Source organism: Prionailurus bengalensis, chromosome D1 (genome assembly GCF_016509475.1).
Source record: "Prionailurus bengalensis isolate Pbe53 chromosome D1, Fcat_Pben_1.1_paternal_pri, whole genome shotgun sequence".
Lineage (NCBI taxonomy): Eukaryota > Metazoa > Chordata > Mammalia > Carnivora > Felidae > Prionailurus > Prionailurus bengalensis.
The window spans coordinates 44,512,620-44,531,467 of NC_057346.1; the positions used below are offsets into that span (position 1 = coordinate 44,512,620).

An 18,848-nucleotide genomic window follows, 5' to 3' on the forward strand; every position below is an offset into this window, starting at 1 on the left:
ACAATGACAGGGCCTTAGAGATAGTCCGTCACTTCCCCCTTTTCCCTCCACCCCCACATTTGGAAAAGACTAAGAACATTATATGCATCCATAGCACACTAGCTTCCTGAAATATTAGGTTGTTTTCCTTTTATGTGAATTTATTTTTTCTTTCCATCTGAATCTAGCATAACTTGTCATCTTTTCATATTTTCACAGTGGACAGTCTAAGTGTGTTTCAGATCAGAGAACTCCTGATTGCAGGAGAAGTGAAAGAGAGTCCTAAACAGGGAGGTGCTCTAAGCACCGGAAATTCTCTAAACCCTGTTATCATGTGAGTTCATACTGAGAGAGTCCACCTCAGGGATGGCTAAAACCTCAACAATGAATGTTATTATCTCCTGTCTCAGCAGGGCCATTCCATCAGAGTGCTCACTGGAGTCTGCATTCTGAAGCACTCATGATGTATCCCATGAAGGGGGGGAGGCACAGACATTCTGAGCCTCTCAGTCTCTCTTTGAAAAAGAGCTCCCTAATCAAATGAAATAGACTGATCTACAGTGTCCCATCAGTGCTTGAAGGGAGGAGGGTGGTGCGAGGTTATTTTTACTGTTGCAATGTCATGATATCAACCACCTGAGTCACTGATTTTTACCTAGTAGATGCAGCATCTAATTTTAGTGGGTATAATAAATGTCTACTAGAGCCTTTAGAGAATCTAGTAACAGTGATGTCATAATCACCAGGAACTCAGATTTCAAAAGCAATCCCAAATTGTGATGTCCGTGTTAAGATTGTTTCGCCTTTCATTAATTCAGTGATTTCTTCCTTGGTGTTATGCTCACTCATTAAGCACCTACCATGAGCCAAGCACTTACAGGACTCTGGAGATAAATAGATGACCAAGACTTGACTAATGCCCTTGCAAATCTATAGTCCATGGGGGAACAACATCAGAAAAGATAATTGCAATGCAGCAGTAACCCCTGTCCCACAGGAGCATGTATGTGTCTAATTAAATCCTCATTTAATATCAGAAAGTACAGCTTATGCCAGTGCAAAGAGAATTAGGAGTAAAATAAACAAAATAATATTAACCTGAATTGAGTGTTAAAAAGGACTACACACAGTTATACAAAATTCAGAGCCACAGAAGAGCAACGTTCTTTCTTTCTACTATGAAGCCAGCTAGTTTCATAATGATAGGAATGCTGCAGTAGTCTTCTCTTCATTCCTCCTCAAAGTCAGTTTCAAATTAATGTTCCAACTTATAGAGACATTCTAAAACAGGTAACAGTATCAGTTACTACCGTTGCTGTAATTATTATACATTAGACACTGTAGCAGTACCTTCTCATTGGTTATGCACTCCCAAGAATGACCTTTCCATAGTACAGATGAGGAAAATGAGGTCCAGGGATATCCAATAACCTAATATTAAAAAGTTTTAGCGAAAATTCTGAAATCAAAGACCTTAAAACCTGGTTCCGGCACTAGTCAGTGTGACCTGGAGGTGCCATTTTACTTCCTTAATCTCTATTTTCTATAAAATGAAGATAATAATATAGCACTCCCCTTATTATATAATCCTGTGAAAATTAAATGAGATAATGCAAGCACAACACTTAGCAGACTGTGTGGCACACAGAAGGCATTCAAAAGACTTTATTTAGTATTTCTAAGTACCCAAGGCTACTTAGAAAGTCCCTTTTTTTTTGTTTCCTTTTTGTCTTCTATTCTCCACCTGCCATCATGGATGTTTTCCCAACAGTCAATTCTGGAAAAGCATGTAAAATAAAATGTAACATCAACAAAATTAATTCAATGGTATAACTTCTATGCTTTAAAATTCATGTTCTTCTATGGTTACCTATAAAAGCAGCTAACTTTTATTGGAGATACACAAGACACTAGTATAAGTGCTTTACCTGTATGATCTCTTATTTAATCTTTAAAAAGGTAAATAATAAAGTCCACACTGGAGACAAACTCAGTTTGATTCTGGAATTCACACTGTAACCACTATGATATCTGCCACCTGGGATAAAATCTAAACCCATGCACTCAGAATAGAGGGATCTTCCCACACTAACTCTAACTCTTTGACTTTTATTCCCTCTGTTTCAGTACATGTGTCTTCTTTTTCAGACACCCCAAATTTCTTACCATTCTCCAAACACGCTGACTCCTTTCTACAATTTCACACCTTCACACATGCTGTGTTTCTACCTGGATTGCCCTTCCTTTCTCCTTGTATCCATCTTCTCCAACCCCCATTCCTGTTCTCCCTGGTAAACTCTTACTCAGTTTTCGAAACCCAAACCTAATGTCAATTCCTCTTTGAAAGCTTTCTCAAATTTCTACAATCTATTTTACATCTGACCAAACTCATAATTCTAAAGTATTTTGAGTTTATGGGGCGCCTGGGTGGCGCAGTCGGTTAAGCGTCTGACTTCAGCCAGGTCACGATCTCGCGGTCCGGGAGTTCAAGCCCCGCGTCAGGCTCTGGGCTGATGGCTCAGAGCCTGGAGCCTGTTTCCGATTCTGTGTCTCCCTCTCTCTCTGCCCCTCCCCCGTTCATGCTCTGTCTCTCTCTGTCCCAAAAATAAATAAACGTTGAAAAAAAAATTTAAAAAAAAAGAACTTTTAAGATCTATTCTCTTAGCAACTTACAAATATACAATAGATTATTATTAACTATAGTCACTATGCTGTACATTAGATCCTCAGGACTTACTTATCTTACAACTGGAAGTTTATACCTTTTGGATCTCTTCACCCATTTCACCCACCACCTGCTCCCTCCTCTACCAACCACCAATCTGTTCTCTGTATCTATTAGTTTAGGGTTTTTAGATTCTACATTTACATGATATCATGCAATATTTGTCTTTCTCTGACTTATTTTACTTATCACAGTGCCTTCACGTTTCATGCACATCATTCATATTGTAACAGTGAGATTTCCTTATCTTGGGAATGGCTGAATAATATTCCATTGTATGTTTGTATTTGTATGTGTGTGTATGAATATGTGTGTGTATGTATATGTATTTTGTATGTATGTGTGTGTGTATATATATATATATATACCACATATTCCTTATCCATTCATCTGTTGATTGACACTGAGGTTGTTTCTGTGTCTTGGATATTATAAATTATGCTGCAGTAAACATGGGGTGGTAGATATTTTTTTAAGACAGTGATTTCATTTCCTTTGGATAAATACCGAGAAGTGGGATTGCTGGATAATATGGTAGTTCTATTTTTATATTTTGAGGAATATCCATATTGTTTTCCATAGTGGTTGCACCAATTTACAGATCACCAATGGTGCATGAGAGTTCTCTTTTCTCCACATCCTTGCCAATGCTAATTATTTCCTGTCTTTTTGATTCTAGCAATTCTAATAGGTGTGAGGTGATATCACATTGTAGTTTGCATTTTCCTGACGATTAGTGATGATGAGCACCTTTTCATCTGTTGGATATTTGGATGTCTTTTTTGGAAAGAAAACACATTTTGTCTATTCATCCATCAGTGGACATTTAAGGTGTTCCACGCTGCAGTGAATATGGTAGTGTTAATCCCTCTTTGAGATCCTTATCCTAATTCCCTTGGACATATACCCAGAAATGGGATTGCTGGATTATATAGTAATCTATTTTTAATGTCCTGAAGAACTTTCATACCATTTTCCACAGTGGCTGCACCAGTTTGCATTCCCACCAACAGTGCACAAGGGTTCCTTTTTCTCCACATCCACCAATACTTTTTATCTTTTTTTACGATTATTATCCATCCTGACATGTGTGAAGGGATCATATTGTATTGTACACTAAAAAAACTTGTTAAGAGGTAGGTTTCATGTTAAGTGTCCTCGCCACAAGGAAGAGAGAGAGAGAGAATGTGTGTGTGCGTTCACCATCTGAAGCATCCCAAAGGGAATAGGACTGAAACTTTCTTAGCACTTCATATCTGTGGCAGGTGCCTATTTACATCCAGTAAGAAAAAATAATCAAAAATTACCTTAAGCCAGGAGCTTCATATAGATAATAAGCATGTTGGTGGTAGATAACAACCAGGATTCAAACCTCAAAACTAGGGTACTCTTCACACATTAGATTTAAATTAAATATGTTAGGCAGAGGTACTTTAAGATCAAAAGGAATCTTTTTTCCTAAGCAGAAATCATTTTTTCAGCAACCATTCTAACAGTCTGGGGACACTTTCTTATTCTACAGTCCCTCAGTATTCATCTCTGCAATCTTCAGGTCAATTTGTTGATAGAGAGCTTTGGAATTTATGATCAGGTCATTTTATGGATACAAACTTGGTTGTTATCATTTCCCTGGATGCTCCATAAGGATGTGCCTTGTTAGCCCCTTAGTTTTTGTGTGCACCTAGCACACAGACAGTATTGCATGTGTGACTCTGGATCTAAGGTCCTATTTGGGGCATATTGTTTTGCCTTTTATTTGACTTGGGCATATTAGTGAAGTTCCATAAGCCTTGGGTTTTGCATCTATAGTAGAGGTTAATAATACCCGTTTACATCAGGCATTCAAGGAAAGCATTCTAATTTGTTTCCTTTCCCTAACCCTCCCAGCCCACCTACTCTGCCCCAGACACCACACCAAGCATTGGAAATGCTCCCAGTTACTGCCCTTGGAGTGCTCAGGTTTAATCCAGAAACAGACTTGTAAATAAGTGATTAAAAATACCATGCAATAAGTGCTATATTATATAGCTGTTGTGAAGGTCAAATATAATAAAACAGATGGAAACACCTTGTGAGGTATAAAATTCTATTCAAAGGGGAGCTATTATCATTCCAGGACCCTCCTCTTCTTAGTCATCAATCCTAATCCTATGTTTTATTCAAGGCTTTAAATCAAGCTGGATTTTCCCACAAAGACTTCTCTGTGGTATCAGCCAATGGGTGCAAAATAGCTGTGTCTTCTTTTGTTCTCTCTTTATGAAATTGTAATCTGTGCTTTATAGTAATTGCTGGAGAAAATCATTTCCATTTTGGGGAAAAAAAATCCTCTAATCTTAGTTGAAGCACCTCAAGTGTAGAATTTACATCTCAGTATGAGGAGTAGTTTAGTTTGAGGTTTGAGTCTGAGTTCCTGAATTTTGAATGAAAAAAAAATAGCTTAACGTGAGAAAGAAAATGCTCTGATGATCCAACAAAATGCCTCTGCTTGGAACATGCTTTACATCCTTTGTTAGATGCTTTCTCTTTATGGGAATGTGGGGCAAGTACCAGCTGTACTAGAACCACTGGGCACTTGAGTAACCCACCCTGAATGGATCGTGACATGTCCAAAAGGCCGCCTGTTAAACCAAAGACTAGTTAAAATAGAGCCAATGGTTCTCCTCCCACAAGGACTTCATTAGAGACTGAATGCCTAGTGAGAGACATTCTCTGAGAGGATTATCATAGAAGCAGGCAGCCCCTGCTGGATCACAGCTACTAAAAGGGAGGCGAAAGTCCACCTCGCAAGGTTGTTGGAAGGGTTTCAAGGGGTTGGGTGTGTGAATTACCTTCTTTGCCATATATGCAACACATAAATATTAATTGGATTTTGTTTATCCATGTTATTTTAACATTTCCCAGTCTTTAAGGCCTCGTTAATCTCCACTTTATTTGCAAATCCTTCCTTGAAACTTCTTTCCCCAGTGAGCAACCTTTTGTCTAAATTCCTCCAGTACCAAGGACAAACGTCTTTTCTTTCACAATAGTTTTAGAATACCACTATATTCCTTTTCATCATTTTTTCACACCTGTTAAGATCTTAACACTGTATCACTGCATTATTAAAACAGCTTCTTAAATCTACCCTGGACACCTCTATTTTGCTTGTGTCAATCTTCTTGGCTCCTTAGTGCCTGAAGGACTAATTAACCTAACAGATGTTAATTAGGTCCTAACATATTCCTGAAGTAGGACCAGGACTGGGGCCAAACAAGAATAGGGTCAATGGATGAAGCTGCAATGAGGGTTTAAAGAAGGTTATGGCGTGATTCCTAAATTTAATTGCTTTTGTTGAGCTTGAGAAATACCAAATATATAAAATACTAAATAACAAAAAATAATTCCTGCATTTAAATAACATAGAAAATAACTCATGAGTATTTGTTTGTATATTCATTCATCTATTTTTTTTAATTTTTTTCCAACGTTTATTTATTTTTGGGACAGAGAGAGATAGAGCATGAACGGGGGAAGGGCAGAGAGAGAGGGAGACACAGAATCGGAAGCAGGCTCCAGGCTCTGAGCCATCAGCCCAGAGCCCGACGCGGGGCTCGAACTCACGGACCGCAAGATCGTGACCTGGCTGAAGTCGGACGCTTAACCGACTGCGCCACCCAGGCGCCCCTATTCATTCATCTATTGATCTAGCATGTAGATTTCATATATATCTAATAATTAGACCATTTATCTGGTCAACTATATTAGACCATCTATCTACCCCAGAGTCTAACAAGCCCAAGGTTAATTATGAATTAGTTATTAAAATAGCAAAAGAAAGGAAAAGAAGGAAGATCCTTGTAGGTCAGGGGTGACCACAAAGAATTTTTACAGCAGACAAAAATGTCCCAACTCTACTCCTGATGCTTCCACTTATTCTCCATCCCCACCTAGTAAAACTGGACTACTGATTATCTTAGAATATCCTTATGGATTCCTGAACCTATGTCACTGCTATTTTTCCTGGATGCCAATGCCTACTGCTCCTTTTGGATTTTGCCATAATCTACTAATTTTTCAAGGTGTAGATTCAATCTGTCTCTTGTATGCAAGCATCATTCCCTGGCCCCTCCCCTCCTGCTGGAAAGTTTCTTCTTGTTGTGAAGTTTTGAATCCCTTGTGATCTGTACCCTATAGTTAGTTACCCCATGAACTACTTGTTTCCATGCTCCACAATCTCTCAGGCTTTGCCCTTAGCAACTTTCCACCTGCCCATCTACTTCCTCATTTCAAGGTCCTAAGAAAAAGAAAAATAACCCTCCTATCAAAATACTATGAGTAATTCATATTGCTAGCCTTCTATGTGCATCTTTTTTCTTGCCCTCTTTGAGGCAAGTCTCATATCAGTAACTCACTGCCAGAATATCAAAAAGTACTGATGAATAGGGGCACCTGGGTGGCTCAGTCAGTTAAGCATCCAACTTCAGCTCAGGTCATGATCTCATGGTTTGTGGGTTTGAGCCCTGTGTCGGGCTTTATGCTGACAGCTCAGAGCCTGGAGCCTGCTTTGGATTCTGTGTCTCCCTTTCTCTCTGCCCTTTCCCCTACTCATGCTCTGTCTTTCTCTCTCTCAAAAATAAATAAACATTAAAAAAAATTTAAAAAGTACTGATGAATCACAATCATTTGTAAAGGTATCACATATCATTTATTACCACTATTAGTTGAAATACCAAAATTTGCAAAATAGTGCAGATTTAAGGTTATCCTCAAATTTATACCATTCTTTTTAGTGGTATTTCAAAATAAGTCAGAAAGAAAATAAGTGGGCTACATTTATTAGGGCTGTCCTTATATAGGACAACTGTCTTTTACCAGATCACAGCATGGGGAAAAAAAGAGGGGCTGAAAATTGCCATATAATATTTATATGGTTGTAAGCTTCAAGTGCCTTCATCGAGGCATCCAGTCATTATCTTTGACAAATATAAGTGCTTGATCAACCTGTGCTATTTGAGGTAATGACCAAAGAGTGATATAGGGTGCTTTCTTGAGACCTCAAAGTAGATGATTAAGAAGTACAAAGACATGGTAATAGAGAATGTAAATCAAATGACTAATGTTTCTACTTGAAAACACACATCATCACCAGGTAACACCAGAGGTCTTCTCTTCCGTGAAATAAGGACAGCTCACTTCACAAAGCAAAGATGGGACATTGTACTGTCAGGAAAAATGGAATTGAAAATCATGAGATAGTATTGGTCCCAGGTTGCCATTATCTAACTGCTTAACTTTGGGCAAATCACCTATCTCACTGAGCCTCAATTTTCTTATTTTTGGAAGGAGGACAAAGACATTGATCCTATCTACCCTTGACAATCAGTGTCCGGAAAAGTACTTTTAAAGCACTATGCAAATATAAGGTGATATTGCTTTGATTATTGTGTCTTTGGTAGATAATTCATTTTCATTTACTCAAGTGTTTTTGTCTGTACATATATTTCTAATGCATATGTCATCGCGGCCATTTATTTTTTTTGTCAGCGAGATGGCTATTTATATCCATTTATGCTTAACTGGGGAAATTTATATGGATGATTCTATCATTTTCTTATATATTATGGTGTATTTCTCAGTGTAATTGTCATAATCAAGATGTCATATTTTAGGCAAGGCTCAGAAAGAAATTGTTCCACCTAATTTAGAATGTCTGGATATAAACAATATCCAATTCCTCATTATCTTTTAAAAACTTTATTTCCATACTTTGCAACTCAAAATATATTGATAAAAAGCTTAAGAAAATGTACAGAAAATGAAACTGCAATTGGAAACTTTCTACTTATAATATTCTTAATTCATGAAATTGTTTTTTTGGCCTAGTATTTTCTGAAGTCATTCCAAAGACATATTTGCTAGTGACATTACAAGCTTTAAAAAAATGTTTTTTAAGTATTTTCTTTTTGTATTAGGAAGCTCATTATCTTACTATTCCTCTCTCCTGGCTGACCCTGGGAAAAAAAACTTCTAAGAATAAAGGTAGAAGGTGTCATTTTGGCAGACACAAATGTGAACAAAAAACCTAAATCTCAAATAACATGATCAAAATGCACCTCCCCCCAAGAAATAAAGAACAAATTGTCATAGTAGTAAATTCTACAGTATTATATTTGATGAAGGGTTAATTGGTACCTGGAAAGAGCACAAAGTTTTTATGTTTTTTTTTTTTTTGGCCAAATTGTCCTCCTTCCCAGGTGTAGCAAACCATGTATTCTGTTTCTTTCCTCCACTCCTCTTTCCTCCTCCTTCTTTTCTAATGTCCAAAATATTCAGTGGGGAAAGTCAAGTGCTATAGACCAGTACAGAAAAGTTTGCTTTCCCTTTTCTTACCTCAGGGTCCTTAGGAAAAATGTATAATCCCGATGTTTAAAAAAAAAAAAAAAAGTTCTCAGTAATAACAACAACAATAATAATAAAGATTTTACCTCAAGTGATTGGAAGATTTTTCTAAGGTTTATTTATTTGTTTTTTTTGTTTGTTTGTTTTTGGTTTTTTTTTTTTGAGAGAGAGAAAAACAGAGAGACAGAGCATGAGCAGGGAGGGGCAGAGAGAGAGGGAGACACAGAATCCGAAGTAGGCTCCAGGCTCTGAGCTGTCAGGACAGAGCCTGACACAGGGCTCGAACTCAGGAACTGTGAGATCATGACCTGAGCCGAAGTCAGATGCTTAACTGACTGAGCTATCCAGGCACCCCAGAAGATTTGATGGTGAGGTCTGCAGAGGTACTACTATGCTTTATAAAGTACCCTCACGTGTACCACCATTTAGTTTCTTCCAGAAATCATGTGAAGTGAGCAGGAGAGGTTTATTTCTTCCATTTTTTACCAAAGAACAAAGAGGTGCAAAGGTGTTAAGTGATTTGCCCAACATCACTGAGGGCCATACCTTAAACCCACATTCTGGGTCTACTATCCATACTGCCTCCATAAGCTTTCATCACTAAGAAGTTTCACTACACATACACACCCACACACACACACACAGATACATGTACATATAAATTACAGAAAAGGAACAAATACTTCCTTTATGATTTTCACAGTAGAGATGAAGATCTGTGTTCTTGTAGTTGGTTAATGAAATATGTACTAAGTACTACTGATTACAGTGAGTTTATAAAAAGATTGATTCATAAGACAAAACAGAATTTCATTAACATTGAATTATTTTTTTACTATTGAATTATTTTTAAAACTTAATTCTACCAAAAACAATTCAGTATGGATTTTTTTAAATCAAATTCACTTATCCACTCAGTTATTAGTTCAAAATATTGTTGAGCACATATCATGTTCTAGGCAATGCACTAGGTACTATGGATATAACAGAAAACAAAGAACCCTCTGTCTGTACCCTCAGAGCACTCCACCCAGCAGGTGAGGTAGATATACAGCAAAGAGTTATTAAGTGCCTAATGAAAGGACTCTGGGAATCTAACCTAGTCAGGATGGGGTCAGGAATGCTTCTCTCAAATAAAAGCAATTAAGATAAAATAAAAAAAAAAATGGGAAGAGCTTAGGCCGAAAGAAAGAAAAAGGCAGAGAGGAGGGAGCACAATGAAAGAGCATTTCAGGAAGAAGTAAATTGCGGAAGAGAAATAATGCAGAATTTAGTGGAGTGGATTTGATCACCAAGGAGACAAATTAGCATGGAAAAAAACCCCAACAGAGCAAACCCGATGGAACTCCAATTCTTGGTACAGTTGGTCAGGTTAAGAAGGAACAACCAAAAATGTTTTTTGGCTTTACTACATATTTTACTTTGTATTGAATTCTTTGTTTCTCAACCAGAGCTCAAAACCACAAGTATACTGTTTTTATTTTCTGAAATGTAGTGTTCACATGGAATGCAAAAATTAACACTCTTAGATACCCTCTCCTTACAAGAAGCTTTCATCTGTATGGTCTCATTTAATCCTCATGACAGCTTTCACCAAAGGATTGCTCTCTGCTTTTTACCAAGGCTTAGAGACTATTGTTTTCCAAGCATCCAGGATGGCAGATCCAGGATTAGAATCCAGATTTGAGGGTCCTTTGTCCATTGCACTTTCCAGGACACCACACAATGGTTCTTAAGACTGGTTAGCTTAAGAATCCTATTCGTCCATCAAATGCTTATTAACATCCTGTGTGCTAATGAACAAGATAGATTAGTTTCCTGTCTGTTTCCTGTGGAAACTACATTCTACTAATAAACAGATTAATGTCATAAGTCAGGATTAAAAAAAAAACTTTTTAAAAAGTTCTCATTTATTTTGGAGTAAAAAAACCTTTCATGACCCAAGGAATGAAATGAGGTACTTACATTTGGACTCCATTTCTCCGGTGTCTCCTGTGTCCATTTCCATTGGTATTCAGATTATTTGGCACTCTCTCTCCCAAATGACCATGGACACCATGAGCAAAGGCATGGCCAGGAAAAATGTCAGTATTTTGTGCAGATTGGCTGGTTAGGATAGTTTCCTTCTCACACATTCATCCAAAGGCTTTTCCATCTGCTGTCAAGTTTTTAGGCTCTACTGCATGTGATTCCAAAGACTGACACTGTTAATACCCAGAGTTATGTTCCATCAAAACCTCTCCATGTTGGGAGCAAGAACTTTCCTAGAGTAAAGCTTAGTAGGATAAATCCAGTTATGCTTCTAGTTTATAGCCCAAGCTTTGTGTTAAAAGTGGCCTCAGCAACCTGAACGACTAATTTTCCTTTCCAACATGCATGTTTCTTACCTTGCTGGTAGGAGAGAAAGGGGGTTGTTGGCAACCATCCTCCCAATCAAATCCCATAAATAGTCTGGCCCATTTCTTCTGTGCCATGTTCCAGAACTCAGTAGACACCTAGAAAGAAGAAAGTAATGCACTAAAAACATAAAAGGTGGCAGGTCAGGTTAATGCAAAATGTAGAAACATTCCTTTCCTGAAACTCTCCTGGAAAGGAAAGTTAGGTTTGGCAGGGCCCATTCTGCTACCATGGATGTACAGCAACCTCCAAACCTGGAAATAATTTATCCATCCTTTGCAGGAAGAGGGGCAGGGGTGGGGGACATATATCACATTCCAGAATTCTAAAGGACACCAGGTTGCAAACTATTGGGTAGATTAAGTGGAATGAGATTTCAGAGGAAGGAGCAGAAAAAGGAAGACCACAAAGAGGAAAAGGAAAGATGGAAGAAATGAGAAGCAGTATGGGAAAGAGACAGAAAGCATCCTGTTATAGGAACTGCAGAAACAGAGATCTGTTATCAAAGGCATAGGTATCTCAGGCAGAGTGGATCTGGCAGTTGAAGTCCGGTAGCCGCAAGGCAAGTGAGCTCCAAATACAATTCAGCCCCCTGCCAGGCAAAGGCCGTCCAGCAAGGAGGCCAAGGGAGCAATGGAAACCCAGAAAGAAAGGACAGCTTCTTTGGGGATGGAGTGCTTACAAAATGCATAGATCTTTGGAACCTTATCTAGGTGATCAGAATCTTCTGGGGTCCTGCCTGGGCTATTTGACAAATACCCTAGGTGAGTTTTAGGCACAATTAAGTTTAATCACCACTGGCCGAGATGATAAAGTTGGGTGGTCAAAGCCTTGGGTCATAGACTGTCCAAGGCTATCTCCTAGTCACAGTACCTAGGGCAGAGCTGTCTGGACAAAACAGACCCCCTCGTTACAGAGATCTTGGATTTCTTTGTGATGAGCCATCACCCGAGGGTCTCTCCATAGAACATCCCTGAAGGTCAGGCCACATTCTCTGACCATAAGTGAGGTTTCTGACAGAGGGTCTGTAGATTTAGAGGTTGTGTCATATTTAATAGTAAGGAGGACACAGTCAGGATCTGAGGCTCAGGCGCCAATTGTACCATCAGAGCAGCTTTCAGACCTCATGCTGCAGGACCAAAATGCACTGCTTAGGGAAAGGGAAGAGGGAGAAAGGCCGTAGGAAATCATGTCAGGTAACACTCATCAAGACCCTACTTGGAAAGCAATATGCTAGGTGCCAGAGGCAATATGCTCCCTCACAGAACTGTTATTCAAGTTTTAGGCCTAAAAATAAATTTGTGAGGAAAATGTGGGTGAAGTAGAAAAGCTCTAATTGATTAGAACTTTGTATATGTGTTCCTTGAATTTCTATTTTCCAGCAGATAAGGCAGACTAACTAAAACCATGTTCAAGGTCAGGAATTCAAACAGAAATCCCTAGCCAAATACACCAATCATTGGCTCGCAGAATAAAAACTGAACTGGAACCACTGTCTATTGCCTGGTAACCCCTGACCCCAACGCTTTCCCTGCCCTCTTGTGTTTGGGTTGGTTAGTTGTTCTAGTTCCAAGTTTTCCTTTCAGAGGCTGCCAACTGCAGGAAGCCCTTGCCCTGTACCAGGTGCCTCTGCTCAATGGCGCCATAATAATCCAGGCCCTGGCTTCTAGGTTTGCAACATAACCAGCTGCTGCTCAGAACTACTGCAGAATCTCCATAAATACTCCTCGACCCTTACTTACTACTATCCCCTCTGATACATTTTCATGGTAAGGATAAAGGCAAGGCCAATACAATAAAGCGGCCTTTAACTCAAAACAAGGAAACAAATGCAGCTTCCACCATCTCTGGAGGTGTCCTTTGACGCCGTCCTTCCCAATCCATAACCCAGGGCTGGGGACCCGCTCCCCCTGAACCTCTGAGTCACCTCTAGTCTCCCTTCTCTCCGCAGCTCCAATGGCAAATCTGTCACGTGGGCCCAAAACGAGAAGAGCAGCCGGGGGCAGCACCTGTGGCAGCGGCTGTCCATCCACATCAACAAGAAAGAGAACCCCAACCAAACGGCCGTCATCAAGCCCTTCCCCAAGAGCACGGAGAGCCGCGGCCTGGGCGCAGGCGGCTCGAGCGGTGGCGCGGGGGCCGCGGGCGGCGCGGGGGGCGCGGGCGGCGGCCCCGGCGGGCCGGAGCCCCCGGACGCCGGCCCCAAGGGGCTCTACGACGTGGCGGAAGCCGAGGAGCACTTCCCCGCGCCCGCGCGCCCGCGCTCGCCGTCGCCCATCAGCACGCTGAGCCAGCGCGCGGGCTCCGCCAGCCGCACGGACGACGACGTGCCGTCGCTGCACTCGGAGCCCGCGGCGCGCAGCAGCTCCTCGCAGGGCTCGCTCATGGAGCAGATCAGCAGTGTGGTGACCCGCTTCACCGCCAACATCAGCGAGCTCAACTCCATGATGCTGTCCACCACGGCCCCCGGCCCCGGCGTGGGCGCCCCGCTCTGCTCGTCGTACCTGATCCCCAAAGAGATCCAGCTGCCCACAACCATGACGACGTTCGCTGAAATCCAGCCGCTACCCGCCATCGAGGTCACGGGCGGCGCGCAGCCCGCGGCGGCGGCCCCGCCGGCTGGGGGCGCTGCTCGGGAGACGCCGACGGCCGGGCCGGAAGCTGCAGCCGGCAAGCCGGACCTGGAAGAGCTGGTGGCTCTCACCCCGCCGTCCCCCTTCAGAGACTCGGTGGACTCGGGGAGTACAACCCCCAACTCGCCAGTGTCGGAGTCGGCCCTCTGTATCCCTTCGTCTCCCAAATATGACACACTTATCATAAGAGATTACACTCAGAGCTCCTCGTCGTTGTGAATGTCATTGGAAACCACGCTGGGTTCCGCCAAGGGAGCCAAGACCTCCCGTGTTCACGCAGACACAGTGACAAGCATAGTCGCCTGGTTAAGACCCGAGGTGGAAGATGCCAAGTACACCCGTAATGGAAACACGAGATTAATAGTGCTATTTAACATCAACCGACGAAGACACCGACCACAAATCCTTTGGCAGATTTTCTTCTAGTGGCCTTAGAAAACATGGGCTTTTAAGAAACAGAAACACTGCTTATATTTTTGAGGGCTGACAAGAGTCTGTTGAACCAGTTCCATACCAAGTGCTTTGCTCTAGGGAAGCAATGAGTGTGTAACAGCATAATGGAGGGGGAAAAGCATAGTTATTAAGCAACTGTACAAAGTTTTGTTTGTTTACTTTAATTCTTTTCCCAGAAGATTCTTTGATTCACCAAACATGAATGTACATTTTCTAACAAACTCAAAATCTGGGACCAAAACATCAACCTTTCGCTCTCTTTTTTTGTTTTTTTTGGGTTTTTTTTCCGTTTTTTTTTTTTTTCTTTTTTTCTGTCCTTTAAAGACTTTGAAAAGCAGTAACTTGGGCCCAGTATTTACTGAGGCATTGTTGTGAGTGTGTCCCATGCATAACACACAACTGGATAATGAGTGCTGCGCTGATGTGTATAAGGCTTTTACCAGAGACATTCCTCTCCAATTTGGTTTTGAAATCCTCTTTGAAAAGCCTGCATCCGGGAGTCCACCTAGTTATTTCAGTTCACCTCCATTAACTAAGAAAACCAATGGAAGATTTCTTGACTATTTCACCATGTTGCCAATCAATACTGGAGTAGCAAAAAAATATTTTCTGGAATACTGTTTTGTAATTCCCTCACTGGGGTACCGTTGTGTAGCTGGAAATTCTCTTTATAATAATAATAATTCCTGAGCTCCAGCTTGGCTATCACTTTCATGAAATGTGGCCACTCCTCCTTATGAATGCTGTTCCATTAGCATTGCCAGCTAAAATATTAAAATACGCATTTGGGCTTCTCCATTCCTTTCTTTTGAGAACCTGATGCACAAAGAGCTCCTCTGTTCTTTCCAAGTCCCACCACTGGAAGAATGGTCTATAGACCCAGCGAAGACAGCGACATGATTAGAGGGACTGTTGTTCAAAAAGTTAACACAATCTTAATACGCTGGAAATTTTAAACTGTGTCAAGTCGGCTTAGCAGAGATTTAGCTATGCCAGTGAGCAGTGATTTTAACTTTTTTTGGCTGCTTAAAGAGGGCAGCTATGAACTATGACAAATGTAGATTTTTCAAAGCAATACAGAATATTAAAACAGAGGAACCTTAATGAATATAAACCACACAGTCTCTTAGCCATTCCAAAAAGAGGCAAAGCAATTATTAGTATTTCCTTTTTAAAATAATTATTAATATGATTTTGTGCACTTCATACTGTCACTTTTTAAATACTGCAGAAAAGAGATTTAAAGATATACTAGAAATACATGTGCTTTAATAGGCTCATATAGGTAGAATTCATAGCTCAAGACCTGCATCCACAGTCATCTCTTTCTTCTTCTCATTACAGTTGTCCTCAGGTGCCAAATGTTTTTTTGTGTTGTTTTGTTTTGGTTTGGATTCGTTTCGTTTCGTTTCATTTTAAATTTTAAAATAAAGATAGTAATAAAAGGAGGAGGTGTCCTATAAATTTAAAGTTCAGTTGATCCAGCCTTATACTAAAGCTAGCCTTATGAAAAAGATTTGCTGTGAGGCAGAAGTATATTTTTAGCAGAAAGAAAAATAAATGAAACCTTTTTCCTTGAGCTCAATATCCTTATATTGGCATGTATTTTTTTATTTCATATCTACTTTAAAAAAGGAATTGAGAAATGGAAATATATCCATTGGTGTAATTTATCATGCCCCACTTTTAAAAGTTATAGGAAATATACTTCTTGGTTTTCCTTTACTTATATCTGTTCTTATATTAAATTTAAAATCAAATCTCCCAGTATAAAATGTTAAAAGCTGATATTAGTTTACTAAAATATAAACTTGAAAATCAAACTTACCATACCACATTTGAAAATATCATCAGAGCACCCCGAACCCACATGTTATAATGAGACTCTTGAAGCAGAGTGAATTTAGCTAAGCTTTATAGTTTCATTGAACGTGAACTCTGCCTCTACTTAAAAAACAAATGTAAATATTTTGATTAACACCCTTCAATCCTCATGAAAAGGGTGGCATTCACCTGAGGATTACCATTTTGATTTCTTAAACATTGAAACCTTTCCAAATATACTCAACTAAGTTTTAAATTCATTTCCCATGACTTTAGGTTGATTTCCATTTTATTCTCAAGTGTAAGTTTCACCGTGTTGACCAACAGAATATTTTTAAAAAACTTTCTCCATGATCAAATTTCTCTTCTAAATTTTTAGTAACATATTTCTTTAAAAAAAAATACACCACTTTATGAGAAAATTCATCAGAAATTAAAATGTAATACAAATAAATTGCTGTCTGATAATGCCATATGAAATTATAATCAACTGTAATAAGAAAAATATTCATCCAATTAGAGGAGAACAAGGTGTACTTTTCTCTGTGTTTTTATGCCCTTTGCCCTTCATTCAATACATTCTATAATGCATAATATTAGTAATGCACTTTTGGGATCTTTTATTTTGGAATGATGCTAACTCTGTCTCTTTGCCAATTCTAATACCAGGTTCCAAGTAATAAATCTACAAGGAAAACTGAATATTCATTCTAGGGCTAGGATATGAACTTCGCAATTCATTTGGGTACCTATTTTCATTGAATTTCCTTGAAAACAGTCTGTTCCTGGTGCCCAGTGATCACTCAGTTGGACCAGCATGACTAAAAGGAAGGGGAAAAGACAGTGAAATGCTGAGATTCAGAAAAGTGACCCTAAAGGACAGTTTGGTCCAAGGATGAAAAGAAGAAGACCGACTTTGATCGAGTTATATGGACCATCTAAGGAGTCCACTCACTCTTCTGTTCTGGGAGAGGAGTAGGGGCAGCCTAAGAAGACCCTATGTGGATCGGGAAGAAGCTTCTCTCTGGGTTAGGGGTGGGGAGCAGAAGGGAGTACGCAAAGGAAAACCATATGAGATTTGACTAAAGAAAAACAGTAAATCCCCGAATGTACTAATACTTGTTAGTAAAAGTCTTTCCCAAACTTCTGCTGTTACCAGCAAGTGATCAGGAAGACTAGGAGCTATTTCTGACTGTGAATGAATTGTGTAATGGCTCTGCTGCAGTTCTGTGACTTCCAAACCAGGAATTAACCACTTTTTAAGAAAAAACAAAAAACAAAAAAACCCCTTTCCTATGCTAGTCTCCCAGCAAAATGTACATGTTTTGGAGACTTCAAAAGTATTATCTGAGTTCACATTTAGCCACAGCTTATTAATAACCCTCAAGCTGTCAGAATCTCTATAGTTACCATTTACAATTTTATACTGTGAAAAAAATACAGATCAGTGAAAAACATAAAGATAAATTGAAATTCACTTTTAAGAGGGTCTGAGGCCTGGGAGATTCTCTACTATCTGTTGAAGAGTGAGGCATGTATAAAATAGTTGGCTGAATTTCACTGATCTTCCCAATGTGAACAAATATACTATGTATATTGTGTGTATTTCTAGAATTCAATGGCAGCTGCTGGTGGTGTTGTAATTAGAAATCTATATAGAATATAGATGTTTTAGAGAGATGGTGCCAATCCTAAAAGATTTGTGTGGGCTACAAGTGCTTGTACTTACTTTTTTCTGCACTTTAACGGATTTGGTTTTAAAATTGTGTGCGCGTATCTGTTCTTTTTCTGTTGTTGCAGCTTGTACTATTAAAACAATAGAGAATGTTAAATTATTTTGATGTGAATTGCAAATGATTTTTTTTCATAAAGTTTAACATTTTTATCAGCATTGTTTTGCTTTGTACTTGTATAAATGTGTTTTATTTTAGCCTTCAAAAGTACACTTGCCTGTTTCTCAGTTGTCTAAATCATGTTATAGTTGGTGTTTGTAAAGTCAGTTACTTTTTGAAAAATATTAAAAAAGAAACTATGGTATGACTTTAAGATTCTTCCCCTTAAATGTTTAGAATGTTGTCTTAATAGTGTTTTCTAAGACCCAAAGAGCCATACTATTAATTAATCTTAAATTCTGAATGATATATACATTCAAATTATGGGATTGACAAAGTAGCCTATGGACAATAGATTAAATTAAAAATGTAAACCAACTATAAACCAACCCAAGATGCTGTCCTCAAAGACATCTACAAACACCTTTTAAGACAAATATTTTTTTAAAAAAACAATGAAGCATGTAGGGATTATACCTTGCTTTTGTGTCTGGAAATACAAATACGAATTATAGTGCCACAATTATCTGTGTTGGTAGAGGTTACATCATAAAAATAATATAGATTATGTGTGTTTATGTATCTGTGAATGTCTGGATGTATATACAAACAACACACATCTGTGTA

General features: G+C 39.3%; 1 protein-coding gene and 1 long non-coding RNA gene across 5 annotated transcripts in view; one reads left to right on the plus strand and one right to left on the minus strand.

Moving 5' to 3' along the window:
* The window catches only part of GRM5 (glutamate metabotropic receptor 5), a 530,110-nt gene extending 511,675 nt beyond the window's left edge, over positions 1–18,435 (plus strand). For all 3 annotated transcript variants that reach the window (XM_043579975.1, XM_043579974.1, XM_043579976.1), the window contains one exon: positions 13,431–18,435. In XM_043579975.1, coding sequence (XP_043435910.1) covers positions 13,431–14,331 — 901 coding nt within the window. In that variant the 3' untranslated portion in view covers positions 14,332–18,435. The remainder of the gene's footprint in view (positions 1–13,430) is intronic.
* Positions 10,537–12,343, minus strand: LOC122483230. 2 transcript variants are annotated; one of them, XR_006297358.1, is made up of 3 exons: positions 11,470–12,090; positions 11,048–11,286; positions 10,537–10,875 (listed from the first exon to the last, which is right to left on the minus strand). It is a non-coding gene; the product is annotated as an uncharacterized LOC122483230 (long non-coding RNA). The 2 variants fall into 2 exon arrangements; XR_006297357.1 differs by having other exon boundaries at positions 11,048–12,343.
* Positions 18,436–18,848: the final 413 nt, after the last annotated feature.